Below are 16,648 nucleotides of genomic sequence, written 5' to 3'. Positions count from 1 at the left end.
TCAATTTTCTCAACTTATTTGACATTTTAGTTTACAACTCATTAGGCCAGCTAGGCATTTAGCACATTAATATTTTCCCTCGAGCGGATCACGACAAAATATCTAATAAACTAACAGTTCTTAAAATTCAGTCCAAAGGTATAGAGTTATTCACATAAATTTCAATTCTTCATACTTCCTTTTATCACATATTTGATAATACACTCTTTTCCGTACTGTTAGTCAATTTCTCTAAAAGGGGCTAGAACATATGAAAGTACTTATCTACACTGTTTTGGTTTCGCTTCCTCTTTCCTTTGTGAAGATTCTAGCTATCTTGATTCTACCGCCACGTGGGATTCACGTGCTCTTCCTGAATCTGGCACTGTTTCTTTGCTATGGATTTACTTCAACGCTTCTTTTCATTGATGGCCTACGTTCGATCTTGCTGTGCTCTGTAGCGGTGCCATGCTGGAACACGATGAACACTTGTAGCACACGGTGAGAATCCAGGAACAAACAAAACGGGGGGGGGGGTTCACTCCGTGTTGCAGGTTTTATACGCTCCCCAAGAGCGCCACCTTTCCAAGTCTGATTTCTCCTATCGTCCTGCCGATTGGTCCCCGACCGGGTGACCTCACCAATCCTCATACGGGGCTTTCTAATTCCGGGAATACATGCATCATGATATTTTCTCAGATGTAACACCCGCGGGCGCTTACGCTCCTCTTGTAGCATTAGGGCAACCTTTGCCACATCTTGCCGAATAATTTACATTCTTTTACGTGTAGAATATCACTAATAATTTCTCTTACAATTTCCCTTTTTGTTGACTTACAGTTACATTTGATATACAGATACATTAACTTCAATTCAAACAGTTCAAAATTTAATTTACAAGATGTTATTTCCTATAAAACATAGTCACCTGTGCTAAATGATAAGTATGCTTATTTAATTTATGTTTACTGTTAGACTCTGGAAGGGTAACATCATTTAGAGTGAGGTAGCCTGTTTCAGATCTAACAGTATGCTCTATTTCGTAGTGTTTTTATCATACCTCTTTTGTAATGGATGATTAGAGACTATAAACAATTACGCATATTAGATATTATCAAAACTTCACAGATGGTACGTATAAATAACTAGAATAAAAAAACGTTAAATTAATTACTGTATATATGATGGTACATTACTAGTTGTTACTAGTTCTGTGGCATTGCGTGTGTCATATCCGATGTTCACAGCAGTTAGGTTTTTAATGAAAGCAGACCAAACTTGGTGTAGGATTAGGCCTTGATTTTTGCTATATTGTGTGAGGATTTTATTCTGCTTGATTGCAGCATTTTCAAGGTTTCCTTGAACTTTCTTATAAAAAAAAAATTTATGATCATTATAAGATATTTTCTTTGTTGTAAAATTTTTTCAACTATTTTTCTTTATTGTTTCTAGTTGTATGGGATACTAACCTGATTGCTATCTTCTTTTTTCGATGTCTGTTATGTGTTCAGACATGTGAATTTTTTCGTGGTATGATATTGAGGTTTTGTTGGATGTAAGAATCTGTAGATTTTATGCTGTCATGAAAAAACTACTTTTAATGTATTCACGGAGCAACTTTGCCACTTTGTCTTTCACATTTTTGATAGCTGTATTAACAATTTTTTCAATCATCTTGGGTTCATAACCATTGAGTGCAAGGTTATGCATCGCATAGTGCAGTACATCATTCCTGTTAATTGACATGCTGGACATATATTGTATGCTCTATTTTGTAGTGTTTTAATCATGCCTCTTTTGTAATGGATGATGTGGTGTGAAGTGGCATGTAAAAGTGTAATCTTCCAGTTGCAGTAGGTTTTGAGTATACTGAAAAGGATAATCTTTTTTCTTTGTTTGTTTCAACAAGGATATCAAGGAACAGTAATTCTTTGTTATCTTCCAGTTCAAGAGTGAATTTTATATTGGGATGGCTTCTTTTTGTTCCCAATATTTGTCCTGAAATATGAAAGCACTGTTTTCCATACAGTGTTTGTATAGCCTTACTGTGTCTGCTGGGAAAGGGTTTACAAGCAGATCCACTGTGCCATCCCTAGGTACATTGATAAAACACTGGTTACGTCTAAGTTTGCTAGGATTTCAGATGGCTCTATATTTAAATCTTTAACCTTTTCAATAAAATGTAAGCTATTTGTCACGTGTGATGCAACAGAACATAACAACAACAACTAGCATTATTCCAACATGTATACGGTAATTAATTTAACTGTTTTTATTCTGCTTGATTACTTATATGTACCAATTGTGAAGTTCCGATAACATCTAATATGCATAATTAATTGTTTTTAGTCTCCTTTGTACAACTTTTACTAATACCCCTGAGAACGTAAGTCTGATAACTAAACTTGTAGAGTTATATTTGTTTAGTTGTATTAAATTCATTATTTATCTTAAAACGTGGTCTTAATACCAGAAACTGCCTACAAAAGTTTTTACCTCTTTTTATATAAAAAAAAAAAAAATCAGTGAATTTGAATGGGATAGAAATTAATTATTGATTTCTAATAATAGTTGTCTTGAAATTGAATAAAAGTTGTCTTATTTTGACTCGCAAACACACCTACAAAACAAGAAGAAACTCCAAATATGTTGTTGTTGTTGAGAGCTAGGACAATGAGTAGATGAGCAGAACAGATCTGAAATGTCATGTGTATGATGTTTGGAATGAGTCAATATTTCAGCAATTAAGCATTGTATTGTATTGTATAAATATAGATTTTTTTTAATATTAGAAAGTTCTATCCTCCATGGCTCAATGGACAAAACGTTAGAGATTCTACTTAATAGCATGTTGGTCCTCCTCTAGAGCAAATAACAGTCTGTACTCTCCGAGGCATTGATTCCACCAGACGTCAGATAGTTGCCGGAGGTAATTCCAGCCATGCCCATTGCAGCATTTGTCCACAACTGCACCTTAGACACCGCTCCCAGATGCATGGATCTGATATCGTATGTTATGTCATCCTAGAGAGATTCATCCTAGAGAGATTCATTAGACCACATGACTCTGGTCCACTCTGCTGAGGTCCAGTTTTGATGGTCCCAACACCATGCAAGGCACAATGCCTGATGATGAGTTGTCAACAGTGGTACATGATCAGGGTGTTTGCTCTCATAGTCCATGGTGTGCAGGGTATGTCATACTGTTTGCTCGCTGATGCTACTTGGACCTCCGACATTGAAATTAATATGAATGTGATTTGTGCTGTTTGCCCTGCAGTTGGTCTGTACGAGCCTGAACAATCCATGTTGACCCTGGTTTTCAGTGGTGTGTGTGTGTGCGCGCGTGTGGTTGGCCACCACATGCTTGCTGGGCGCTGGTACATCTGTTGATGGTATACTCGTGGTAATATGCCTACAATCAAAGTTGCTAAGATTACCACATTCACCCATGTTGGTTGATTGCGATACACTGTTGGGGAAGCCCTGATGTCTGCCTATTTACCATCTGCATTTGGTATGGATATCTGCATTTGATATTTCACTCTGTATGGGAGATGGTGGTGTCAACTTCCCATCACCCCTATCTGATGCTTTGTCCATTGAGTGTATTTTGTGAGATATCTATTTCTGTATCAAAGCCTTTCTGTGAAAAGTATTGCATAGATTCATTATAACAGATTTGCATATCCAACTGCCATTTTTGCACTATGCTAAATTACATACAACTATACCCTGACGTCTTATCAGATTTAAAGAAAGTGTATCACATGGATATTTTGTGATTTGCTGTTGAAGAAGGAAGGAAGCTTATCTGAACTATGGACACTGAACGGGCATTCTGATAATATCCTAATTTTAAGAAATAATTTAAATACTAAAATTCTATTACATTCTAATACAGGGATCGCCAAAGTTATTTGCCCGTCAACCCCCTCAAGCGTTTCTTGACTTTTTATCGATCTCCTATATTTTACTATTACGTAATTATAATAGGACAAGCAAAGAAAGACGCTTATGTGAGTTTTTAGATTGTTTATTTTATAGTTACAGTGTTTATTGTATGTATAATATAGTATATATTATTATATTACTATGACTAGTAATATCACTGTTATTACTAATGATATTAATAAACTACTGGTATTAATATCACTGGTATTACTACCAGTCCTGCTTAATTCTTCAACATAGGTAAGTTTAGTTTGTGAATGAATAACGATTGAATTATAATATGTATGTCGATGCACAAAATGAGACTGGGATCGAATACTTGTAAGTATCAGTAAATAAGAACCATGCACGTGTTGCAATCTCGCTCCCACTGTGCCGGCCGGCAGGAACCACCAACATCTGTTTATTGGTAAATACGTCATTTTGGCCTACTTGATTGGCCTCAGTAACTATTTTCATGACTTTACTGCATCTTACAGGTCCTATTCATGGACTCGCAAGATGGAGGTACTGATCCCATGATTCACTCTTAATTGCGTTGTCATTACCTCCATGTCTTTTGTCATGGAGGTAATCCAAGTTAACCGAATTAAATATTATCCATACAATGATGTCTTATATTTTTCTGTCGACCTCCAAGCCTGAATTGACCCCTAACAATGTCATATCGAACCCAGGGGGTCGATATCGACCCCTTTGGCGACAACTGTTCTAATATCTAAATATCAAAATGTAAGTAGACAATATAATAATAATACTATATAGCAACAGAATGACACGTATGTTAGGAAAAAAATATTTAATATTTGTAGAATTTTCAACTAGGTTTCCTAGCCATTGTCAGTATAGCTGAAAAGAGATAAACACAAAAAGAACAATTCTTAAATTGCAAGCACACAACAGTATATGCTATCAATTGCAGAAGGAGAACTCCATCTACAATTATTAGAATTCAAAGAAATAAATTGAAATAAATCCAATTTTAAGAAACATTGGAATGAGGAGTGTTACTTAGAATGATTTCTTTGGCCAAAATTGGAAAAGTTTAACAGATTTGTTTTTGTTGAAGTTCACACTATGAATGTGGGCTGCACAATTGTTTTTATATAATTTTCAAGAAGAAAATAACTTTTGTGTAGGACTTTAGTTTTGTTCCAATGAATTCTATGCCTAGTGGATGACACTTTGTTTGCTAATCCAGACTTATAAGACTCTTGAAGTAAAATATACTCTTGATGTTCTTCTAGATGAATTTGAACTGAACGACCCATCTGCCCATAGTAAGAAATGCTGCATAAACAAGGGATCCTGTAAACTTCAAGATAACACACACACACACACACACACACACACACACACAGAGAGAGAGAGAGTAAGATATTTGTCTTTCAGAGAGGCTAGGAAGGAATTTAGTTTATGAACTGGACAGAAAGAAACTTGAATGTCACTATTGCAAAGAAGTCTTGCAGTATTGTCTGATAAGCCTTAACATAGGAATTGAAATTCTAGAAACTGAAACTTCTTGAGGAGGATTAGGATGAAGGCAATAATTATTAATTATTTTATCAATTATTTTTGTATTATTACCATTAAGAGAGAAAGTAGTTTTGATAAATAATAGTTCATTATTTAAAAGAGAATCAGTAGAACATAGCTTATGTGCATGGTGAACTAGAGTTTTAATCACACCATATTTCTGACAGGGTGATGATGAGAAGCAGCATTAATATATTTACCAATATAAATTGATTTCCTGTATACCGAGAACTAGACTGTCATTAGGTTGATGTAGAGCCTATACAGGTTATAGTAGGTCTTAACAGAATATTTTCTTTATGTATCTTGGGTAGGACCATAAAGTTGGGGAGATTTATCATAATAAACTCTTAACTTTTTGATAGTTTCTTGATCCCAAGAATGAACTTCATCTAGGAGATTATTATGTTTGTTGATTTGTGATTGGGTAGGATCTTTGGAAAGTCGGTGTTATGGTCATGAAATAGAAGGTTAAGCTTTCTTAACTCTTTGGAATAATATGTTTGGAAGAAAAGTAATCTTGTTTACACCTGTAACAGAGAGGAGAGGGAGTTGATCCTCAGGAGAGATAAGTATATCCATCTTCATATGAGGTCTGAAAGAAGTGCAAAGATTGTATTTCTTTCAAGTTCTATTTTTTTTTTTTTTTCCCTGAGGTGGCCTGTATATAGTGAATTGTTACTGTAATCTGTATGTTGTGAGAGATGTGAGTTAAAAATGTTATTATTTATTTTGTCATTGTAGCTATAGAATATGAAGTATGGTGGATAAAGGAGAGTTCAGCTGTGAAGGAAGCCTGGTTGGAAGAGAGGTTGATGATTCTATTAACAATTTTTATGATGTCAGATTGTTGGGAGTGGGCTAGGGAGGGAATGATGGGAAGTATGTGAAAACATGTTTTCAGTTTCTAGAAAAAGCAAGAAGGAGTGCTAATGGCACTCTTTCTTTGTTTCTCAGTTTATCTTCTTTTTTTCATTTAGGTCAATCGTGATGATTATATAAAATTCTTCATTATAATTTCCATTTTTTTAAATTAATTTATTGCCAAAAACTACATAAAAAAAGTAAAACACTTCAATAAAATAAATAACTAGTTTTGTACAGCTCTATTGTGCACTTCTTCAGATTGAGACAAAACACAAATATAAAGAGGTATTTACAAAGAGATTTCTGAATTACGTGTCATTTTATAATTCATCCACATTCAATATCTGTTGTTGCATGTTGCAACAAATGTTGAATGTGGGAACAAGGTATTCTTCCAGTTTGCCATAAAATTCCCCGATTTCATCATCTGAGTGATCTGATGTTGTGGCTCATAGTTGTAAAATATTTAATTTAAAATCTTTTGTTTATATTTATGTTTTGCAAATTTAGTTGGTATTTTTTGAGTACAATTTTATATATTGTACTAATATACTGTATATCAGAGCTGGGGTTGTAATCATTGGAGAAGACTTTTCCAAATTCTAAGATTGGCAGATTTGAGATTTATAAAGTGTCAGGAATTGAGCAAAAAAGAAGTATTGTTTAGAACACCAAACTTTTTGGGAGCTGAAGAGGTTGTGGATGTGATGTGTTTGCATCCAGGAGAGGCTAGATGAGAAAGTCAACCCAAAAAGAGAAAACTGATTCTAGTTGGTGAGCAGAATGTCAATAGGAAGAATGACCTATTGTCTCTCTTTAGGTAAATGAGACAGAATTGTTTGGTGGCATCATTAAAACTCATTACGTTATCCTCACTTCAACTTTAAGGCCTTGATTATGGAAGATGTTGAAGCATGAATCACCTCAGCTACAAAGTTTTGAAAATGGAGAGTCATCAACAAAGTTAAGAATTGCATGGAATATCATGGAGACAGAGAGAGAGAGAGAGATCATCGATGTATAAGAGGAAGAGTGTAGGTAGAAGCACATACCTCTGGGATACTCCAGCATTAATTGAAAAATTGGATGAGAGGAAAGCATCACCATGACCAGAGAGGAAGCTGGGGGATCCACTTACAAAGAGTAGAAGGAAGACCATAAGATGATAACTTGGTAAATTGTCCATGATGCCAGACTCAAATGCTTGGAAATATTAAGAGTGACCACTTGTGTTTCTCTATACCTTTCCGTGGTTTGCGAAGGTGGGGTATGGTTAGCTAGGAGATTTGCTGTGGTGTGAGAATGGCAGCATCCATGTTGGTGATTAGTAATAATTGACGAATCTTCAAGCAGTAATGCATCTGGTTGTTGGTGACCTTTTTTCATCAATAATTTTTGAGAGGATCGAAGTGACAGTAATTGATGGTTGACTGTTATCTACTTTTTTGGAGATAGGCTTGGTAAAAGCTTTCTTCCAAGTTGTAGGATAGATGACAGCTTAGAGGATATAGATATTAGCTCTGGAATAAAAGTTTTTTTTAGTACAACTGGCATGATATCATCATAATCAGGAGAGAAACTAGTTTGTATCAGGGCTATTTGAGTATATTTTTGATGTTCTAGCAAAAGATCAGTAAAGGCATACTGTGGGTAGTTTGTCGAATTGTGAGAGGAGACTAATGCCAAGTGGTCTGCCTTATCTTTAAGAGATGTTACCATTGTACCATCAGGGTGTGGGAGGGGTGGATACATACTGAGAAAGAGGTGAACACATCTCTCCAAAACATTGACTACATTGTCTTTCACCACGTATATCTGTGCCCATCTGAAAAGTTGACAAAAATCATAAAACAAAATACAACCTTGTAACCATCTACAGGCTGTGCAAAAAAATTGGCATCCCTTATCCATTCCCTCAAAGACCAACTACAGTCTCTAGACTTGCTTTTTACTTGAGCAAAAGGACTACATCTGGTCCCACCAATACAGCCACCCAGAACTCACAGACCGTGTTTTGAGCACGGTCACAAGATATGGTAGAAAACGGCCAACTTACTTCAGCATAGCAAATACAAATATAAGAAGCTATTCTACCAGTCCATCTCTGCTTTCAAAAAACCATCCAAACCTCAAAAAATTTTGAGTTTGAAGCTCGTAAAAGGCAAATTTGTTTAACACTTCTGTGAAATAGGTGATTTTTATCTGTTTGTGTTATCTGTTTTTTTTTTTTTTTTTTTAGAATAATTAGCTTTTTATATTATACTGCTAGGGATTTTCATGTTTTAGTTGTATTGGGTATATGCCCTAATATTTTGTTGAGGTATTGCAATATTAAAATAGCATAAAACAGTCCAAATATGCAAAAGAACAATAGAGTAGCAACAAAGAAAGAATGTTAGCCTGAATAGTGAAGTTGAGAAGACAAAGTTTTGCCCCATTGAGAAACCTTCCAACGCTAAAACTAATGAGGATATTGAAAATGAATTAATGTATGAAATCTCAAGGCTTGAATTATTAGAAATACAGGCAGAAATGAAAGAAAGTTAAGCAGCATTTTTCTCAATAATATCTTACCTACTGAAGTAGGTAAGATATTATTAAGAAATATTAATTGGGTAAGTAAAGTAGGATATAAAAAAAGAAATATGTTATATGGTATAGTGATTTAATTATAAAGCATGCCATTCATTACCACAAAGTTTTCTGAGTAGTAAAATCAGGAAGTTAAAGAATGTAATTCAAAAGCAGAAAAGTAAAAGAATTGGTACTTCCGGTAGGTACAAATAATTTAAATAGTGATAAATACAGTTTGAGGGTGGCTGTTTTGTGTGCATATTGAAACACCTGTAAAATAGACAATTTTTTATTTTTAGATTAGTGTATCTTTACTATATTATTGTGATTTTTACTGATTTTATTGTATTCGGTATATTTGCTAATATATTTTACAACTGTCATATTAAGATAGTTTTTAAAAGTGGCACCAAAAACTCTGCTGAACAATAGAGCAATGTTGAAAAAATAAAAGTAACACTAGTGTAGAACCCAGAAACAAGAATCTTTATATTGATGACATAAATGAAGAAAAATTAACATATGAAATTTCAAAATTAAAAGGAATTACATGAAAATTAACCAGGTATTTGGAGAAAGCCGAAAAGCTGAAACACACAACACAAGCACACAGTAATCTACTATTTATTTATTCATGTTGGAGGTTTAATGGAATAATTATCAGCACTGAGAAAGGATTAAAAATAACTTTAATACTTCCACTATTTTGTCTCTATCACAGAAACATCTTCAGGGATTACAAAAAACTTTTTGTAACAACACACATACAAAAGCAATACAGTAGTGAGTGAAACTCAAGTCCTATCTATGTGGTGCATCCTCTATGGGCATTTGCAGGTGGCCTAAGATGTAAAGAGGGATCTCTAATGTTTCCCAAATTTTGGGAAGTTTAATGCAACTGTATTTGTTTAAATTAGGTTGATTCTTGAGTGCCGATGCAGATTCAAAAAACAGTCTTTCTCTTTTGAATTTACTATGGTGGAGCATGGTCATTTTTTTCCAGGAGCTTCTGTGGGTAGTATCCAAAACATGATCTGCAAGGCCAGATTGACCATAATCGTGATTGCAGATGTAAGATCTGTGTTGTTCTAACCAGATGGATGCTGACCTGCCTGTCTGTCTGAAGTAAGCCAGTTTACAGGCACAAGGTACTCTATATACTCCAGGCACTGAGAGAGAAGGGAGCTGTTCTTTGATGGAATGGATAAGGGTAGTAAGTTTATGGTAGGGCTTAAAAGCTGTATGAAGGTTATACTTTTTCAATGATCTGACTATTTTTTCTGATGTTCCATGGATATAAGGTATGGTGATGGTATTTCTGTAGTCCTTCTGAAGAGGTGGTCGGGAAATGGGGAAGGAATTGATTATTTTTTTAATCCTGTAGTCATTGTAGCAATTGGAAAGGAAGGTGTTGTGTGTGAGTTAAGTTGAAAGGGCAGTTTCACTGGAACAAAGATTGTGGGCTCTATTGGTTAGAGTTTTAATAATGTCATATTGCTGAGAGGGATGGTGGTGAGAGAGTTTGTGAATGTATCTGCCTGTATGAGTAGGTTTTCTATATACCAAGAAAGAAAGAAGGGTTACCATTAGGAAGGCGTGTTACTAAGGTGTCCAGGAAGGCTAAACTATTGTTATTTTCCTTTTTTCATAAACTGGATTCTTGGGTGTAGACTATTGAGGTGACTGAGGAAGGAATCTAATGTGTCTGGGCCATGAGGCCAGACACATTAGATATAAGGCTACTACATATCTTAGCCAGATATAGGGTTTTAGAGGGGAAGAGTCTATGGCTCGTTTTTCAAAATTTTCCATGTAAAAATTGGTGAGGGGGGGGGGGACCCCATGGCAGTTCCCTCTATCTATTTGTAGATTTTGTTCTTCTAAGAAAAATAACCAGAGTTGATGGAAAAGAGATCGAAGATATCAGAAGATGAAACGTTTTTTAAGAGTGTTAAGGTGTCAGTCAGGGGAATATTGGTAAACAATGAGATGATTTCAAAGCTGACCAATATGTCTGTACTATTTAAAGTAAGATTTTCAATTAAGTTTTTAAAGTGTGTAGAGTTTTTACATAAGAGTTGTAAGACCAGTGAGGGGGGGGGGTCATAGAGTTAGCTAGCTGCTTTGACAATTTGTAGCAAGGTGCATTGGTGGCATCTACTATAGGTCTTAGTGGAAAATTAGGTTTATGGATTTTAGGTAAACCATATATACGGGGGGGGGGGGCGAGAACCGAGTGGTTTGAGTTGTTTTGTAATGTCAGGGAGCCAGGAGGACACTTTTTTAAGAAGTTTTTTAATTTTTTAACTTGAGTTTTTGTAGGATCGTGTTCAAGTGGTATGTAGGTAGTGCGTGTAAAATATTTTCTTTCTTTGCCTTTTTGTTTATCAGTTTATTTATCTGATTACTTAAACTTTTTCTTGCCCCCTCCTTTTTCTGCTGTTAGGTAGACCTCGTGTAATAAGTCTATCTAAGGTAACAGTCCCTGAGCAATCGCACAATGTCAGTTAAGAAATTTATTTATTCATAACTACTGTGCCACTTAATTGATCTTTTTGTATTTAAAAGTCAGGGAGAGAAGATGACAAAATTAATATAACACTTCTATACAAATTCTTTTTATGCAAGTCGTGGCTCGTAACTATATTCTGTTCCTGCAGGTTCGATATTATTTTCGGGATAGTGCATTGGCTAAGGAGTGAGAACCAGGTAGTTACAAAACAAAAACATATTTATTATCAAACTAAAAGATGTGATACAGAGCACATAAAAGTTAATAAAAGATTAACTTAATCAAAAGCACTTTAACACACAAATTTACTTGCTATCTGAGCAACGGAAACTATAGTGCTTTCACTATCAGAAAAACCCTGGTTTGCCTTGATATAAAAGTGTCTTCTAAGACACAACTTGGCTTACAAGTATGCATAAGTATTCCAGGAGGGATTACATTCAACTTTCTTCCAATATATTCAAAACTTAAATGACACTAATTCAGACACTATCGCAATCAACCTGTGAATTAGACATACCTAACAATACATAATTTTCTGTTATTTCACATTCACTTTTCCCACTAGTCAACAAGTAACCTCTCAATCCTTTACGATTTTGAGTTACATACACATAACATACTACAACAAATTAATGGCTTACTTGCTAACAATCTCAAGAGGAAAGTCTGACATACATTCTATTATACACATTGGAACTGGAACATCCTTCGTCCGTTCGATCCTCGAGAACTTTTCTTCGGCGAACGCGCTGGGGTTCTGCCATAGCTACTGGGAGCTTAGAGTGAGCTGGCAGCGGTGAACATTGGGCAACGACGGCAGGAAAACAAACTTCCTGGATTTCGGGAAGGAACCCCGTAGAACAGTAGGTGAAGAGCCAAGGACCAAAAAGCCTAGAACCACGTGCTGTATTGCTTTTATTCCATTTTCAGTCTTTGTTCGTACTTAGGAGTATTCCAAGATTAGCCAGAAGCAATGAATGAATTGACGTCATCACTGGCCGCTTGACCTTATGATTTTGGTGGCATTCGGCGCTAATCCGGCTTAATTCTTATTAAGCTCTTAACAAGTCTAAAGTGCAAGTGCATTTTAACAGCAATTTATACTTTTACATTTTTATATTATTATAACTAAGTACATTTTTTTTTATAATTTCAGACAAAAAATATTGTAAAATATTTAGCGAAAATCCTCTAAAAAAAAATTTTCTCGCGATATTTTACAGCGCGATCACAGAGAATAATAATTATTTTCCGATTATATTCTGAGGCGTTAAGAACGACAGTGGCATTACCCTTATCAGCTCTGGTGATGACAATGCTTTTTTCTTTCCGTAATTTTCTGAAGGCAGAGAGTTGTCTGGAAGATTAATTCATTCTTGGAGGTGACAACTGAGAGAGAATGCTAGCTGCGTCAAGTCTAATGTTATTGGCTGTTTCTGGAGCTAAGTGACATATTCCGCATTCAATGTTGTACATTATTAATATCCAATACCGGAACTTCTTTAGGTGTTCTTCACTACTGTATTGCTTTTGTGTGTGTGTGTGTGTGTGTTGTTACGAAAGGTTTTTTGTAATCCCTGAAGATGTCTCTGTGACAGAAATGAAATATTGGAAGTATTAAAGTTATTTTTTATCCTTTCTCAGTGCTGATAATTATTCCATTAAACCTCCAACATGAATTCTGCACAGCACTTAAGCCTCAACACATGGACTATTTATTTAACCCTTCAATTATCAGAACAGCAAGTTCGGATAACTAAAGGGTTGAATAATTGAAGTACTGTTACATAGTGCTCTACAGAGAAATTGTGCAGTCTTGACATGTAAGAGTTAATTGAAGATTTGTTGTTTTGATGGTCAGATAAATGGTATATTACTGTACATATCTATCTATCTATCTATCTATATATATATATATATATATATATATGTGTGTGTGTGTAGAGATAATGGGATTTTTTTTTTTTTTTTTTTTTTTTTCTCCTGCTAACAGAAGACTATGAAATTTATCAACTGAAGAAAAGACTGGAAGAAACTGAAGCAGCCATGCAACATATCATGAAGCACATGGGTGCTGTTAGCGAATGTTTAGCAAGTGGAATAGTGGGCCGAGATCTTAATTCTTCAATTGATAAGGTACACTTCAAAATATTTAAACAGTATATTAGTTTGTTAAAAGCATTACACACACACACACACACACACACACACACACTGGTTTTTAAGAGGTTTCCTTGACTTATTTGTGGTTTCTGTTATTTTTCAGAACTAAAAATATAAAAAATCAAAATTGAGACAAATCAGATGTAACTAATGACAAAGTTAATAGGTAACTTTAACTGCATATAACTGGTATTTTGCACAGTCAGACTCTCAGAATTTTAGAGGTGCACAGGTGACAAGGAAATATTCTGATTATTTGGTACACATTATAGTACACATGTAGTTGCTGACTAGTACTGTATTTACAATGAATAAATGTTACTGAGATATTCACTCTCTTTTCCAGTTTTTAAACCTTCTCCCAGTCAGACCTGTGAAAGGTCATGTATTTTGAAAGTGAAAACTGTTTTTTTTTTGGAGATTGTAAAAAGCTTTGAAGTGTCTACACTAGATAGAAGGTTTTGACATTTACTGTATTTAATATAGAAGCTAATACTTCAGGACATCTCACCAATGTGTGATAAGAGATGTTCTTTATATATCCAATGTCTGTGATGGTTAGTTCAGGCTTCTTAGCCCTGTGGAGGTTGCGGTCGTAAAAATTGCAGGCTTAGATCGCTTGTATCCGAGAGATACATTCATTACTAGTATGTGCTAAAATGCGATCAAACATAAAAAAAAACAAAAAAAAAAACACTGCAAATATAATACATGATGGTTTATTTATTTTCAGTTACAATCTAGAAATTATTGAACAAAGAAAAAAAACAAAACTAAACCAATACTATACTGACATCGGAGTTCATGGTATCTCTCAGATGCAATTTATTATCAAATATCACTTTCGCATTCGACTCAATCATTCTCATCAACGGACTCGAGTAACACTCGCTGAATCTCTTCAACATCTGATGGATTATCCAATCGATATATTTTTCCAGCCATTTTCAACAGTAAATTTAAAAAAAAAAACAAAGCCAATACTATACTGACTTCGGAGCTCACTGTATCTCTCAGACACAATTTACTATCAAATATCACACACCTTTACATAACACATGTTAAACCAAAACTGACTGCATAAACAGTGTGGAATATCACTCTTAATATATGCATGTGCAGCTAGTCATAACCTCCAAGCTATACACTGGATATGTGTAAGAATATTTATATTTGATTATATAAAGAAACCTGTGGAGAATTCATGACTAAATAAACACACGTAAAACCACAGTAATAGGTTTTTTTTAATATATAAATATTTCGACCTAAATGTCTTAGGACATCATCAGTACAGTTGAGAACAATACTAGGAATAACATACAGATAGGGTGCATGAATACAATGGAATCCAAATGCATGCAGCAGCGCTTTTTAGCCTAAAAAAACAACAACAAACATTAGATTATTTAGATTAAATTAAAATTGAATTATTTTACACAATTTTGTATGACAATTTCCCATACTTTGGGAATGGCAAGAACATCATTGCTGTTTAGATTGGGTCTGTGAAGTAGGACTTCAGCACTTTCCTTATATAAACGTTCATGTTTGTATCAAGATCTGTGTAAAAGTTTGGTCTTTTTCCAGTGGATCCTATGGTTTGGGTTTTCAACTCTGTGTTGGGAGAGGCTGGATATCTGTGACTTGATGAGACGGATGTGATCTTGATGTTCAGAGATGCGTTTAAGAATAGATCTGCTTGTCTGCCCAAAGTACGACAGTTTACAGGAGCATGGTACCTCGTACACGCCAGGTAGTAACAGAGGTGGGAGTTTGTCTTTAGACGAAGGTAACAAGTTGTAGATCTGGTTGATGGGTTTGTAGGTCGCAGCAAGATTGTATTTTTTCATAATTTTTGAAAGTCGCTCCGAGATGCCTTTGACATAAGGTATGGGAATCCTATGGGCTTGTTCTCTAGGTTGATGTGTGGAGAAGTGGCTGATGATTTTTTGAGTAGTTTTAGAATTGTATCTATTTAGAATGGCTGTGTTTTTGATTATTTCCAATTTTTGTTTTAGAGATTCCTCAGAGGAGCAAAATCTGTGTGCTCTGGTTACCAGTGATTTGATGATGCCAAATTTTTGAGAAGGACGATGAGCAGAAGAGTTGTGGATATAGCAACCTGATAAGATCAGCTTTCGATAGACAGAAGTGGAGATGGAACCGTTGTCTTTTCTTTGGATGTATAAATCCAGGAAAGAGATACCCTGTGGAGCTTCTTTTTCGAACGTAACTTTGATGTGGAGTGAAAAAGGTTTATTTTATCTAGAAACAGATGTAGCTCTTGTTCAGAATGACCCCAGACTGCAAAGACGTCATCGACATAACGTAGCCAGATTTTTGGTTTGAGTTGAAACGCGAAAGTGTTTTCCTCAAGTCCTTCTATAAACAGGTCTGCTAAGTTAGGTGATAAGGGGGAGCCCATAGCTGTTCCCTCCTCTTGCTTGTAGATTTTTTCTTTCCAATTGAAGTAACCGGAAGTAATTGTAAATTTGAATAGTTCAACAATATCAGACGGAAATTTTTGAGTTAACAGGCCCACTGTTTCCTTATGGGGGATATTAGTGAAGAGGGAGACAATGTCGAAGCTAATTAGCATATCAGTTTGTAAAGTTGAGTGTCTTTTAGTTTAGCATGAAACTCTGTGGAATTTTTAATTGATGAGGCTGGGTACCAATGTGGGGATGAAGAAGGTTAGATAAGAATTTTGTTAACTTGTAAGTCGGGCTGCTAATAGAATCAACGACGGGTCTGAGTGGAATGTTGTTCTTGGGTAAACTGTATATTCTAGGAGGTCTAGCGTGGTATGTCTTGAGTAGTTTTTTTACAGTTTCTTCATCTAAAGAAGTTGTTTCATCAAGTAGCTTGTTCAGTTTCTTGAGCTGTCTTTTTTTTTTTTTTTGTCAAAAATGTCGCATTTCAACCCAAACCAAAAATCTGGATACGTTATGCTGATGATGTTTGCAGTCTGGGTCATTCCGAACAAGAGCTACATCTGTTTCTAGATAAAATGAACCTTCTTCACCCCCGCATCAAATTCACATTAGAAAAAGAATC

General features: G+C 35.1%; 1 protein-coding gene across 1 annotated transcript in view; it reads left to right on the top strand.

Moving 5' to 3' along the window:
- LOC150108757 (uncharacterized) overlaps positions 1 to 16,648 on the top strand; it is a 144,361-nt gene that overhangs the window by 59,290 nt on the left and 68,423 nt on the right. Inside the window, exon 6 of the mRNA XM_090416214.1 lies at positions 13,419 to 13,561. Within this exon, the coding sequence (XP_090272340.1) occupies positions 13,419 to 13,561 (143 nt within the window). The remainder of the gene's footprint in view (positions 1 to 13,418; positions 13,562 to 16,648) is intronic.

Source organism: Typopeltis vanoorti, chromosome 3 (assembly GCF_054136105.1).
Source record: "Typopeltis vanoorti isolate ZY-2024b chromosome 3, IOZ_Tvanoo_1.0, whole genome shotgun sequence".
Classification (NCBI taxonomy): domain Eukaryota; kingdom Metazoa; phylum Arthropoda; class Arachnida; order Uropygi; family Thelyphonidae; genus Typopeltis; species Typopeltis vanoorti.
Note: the sequence above shows the minus strand (reverse complement) of the source record. Positions and strands in the feature narration are given on the sequence as shown.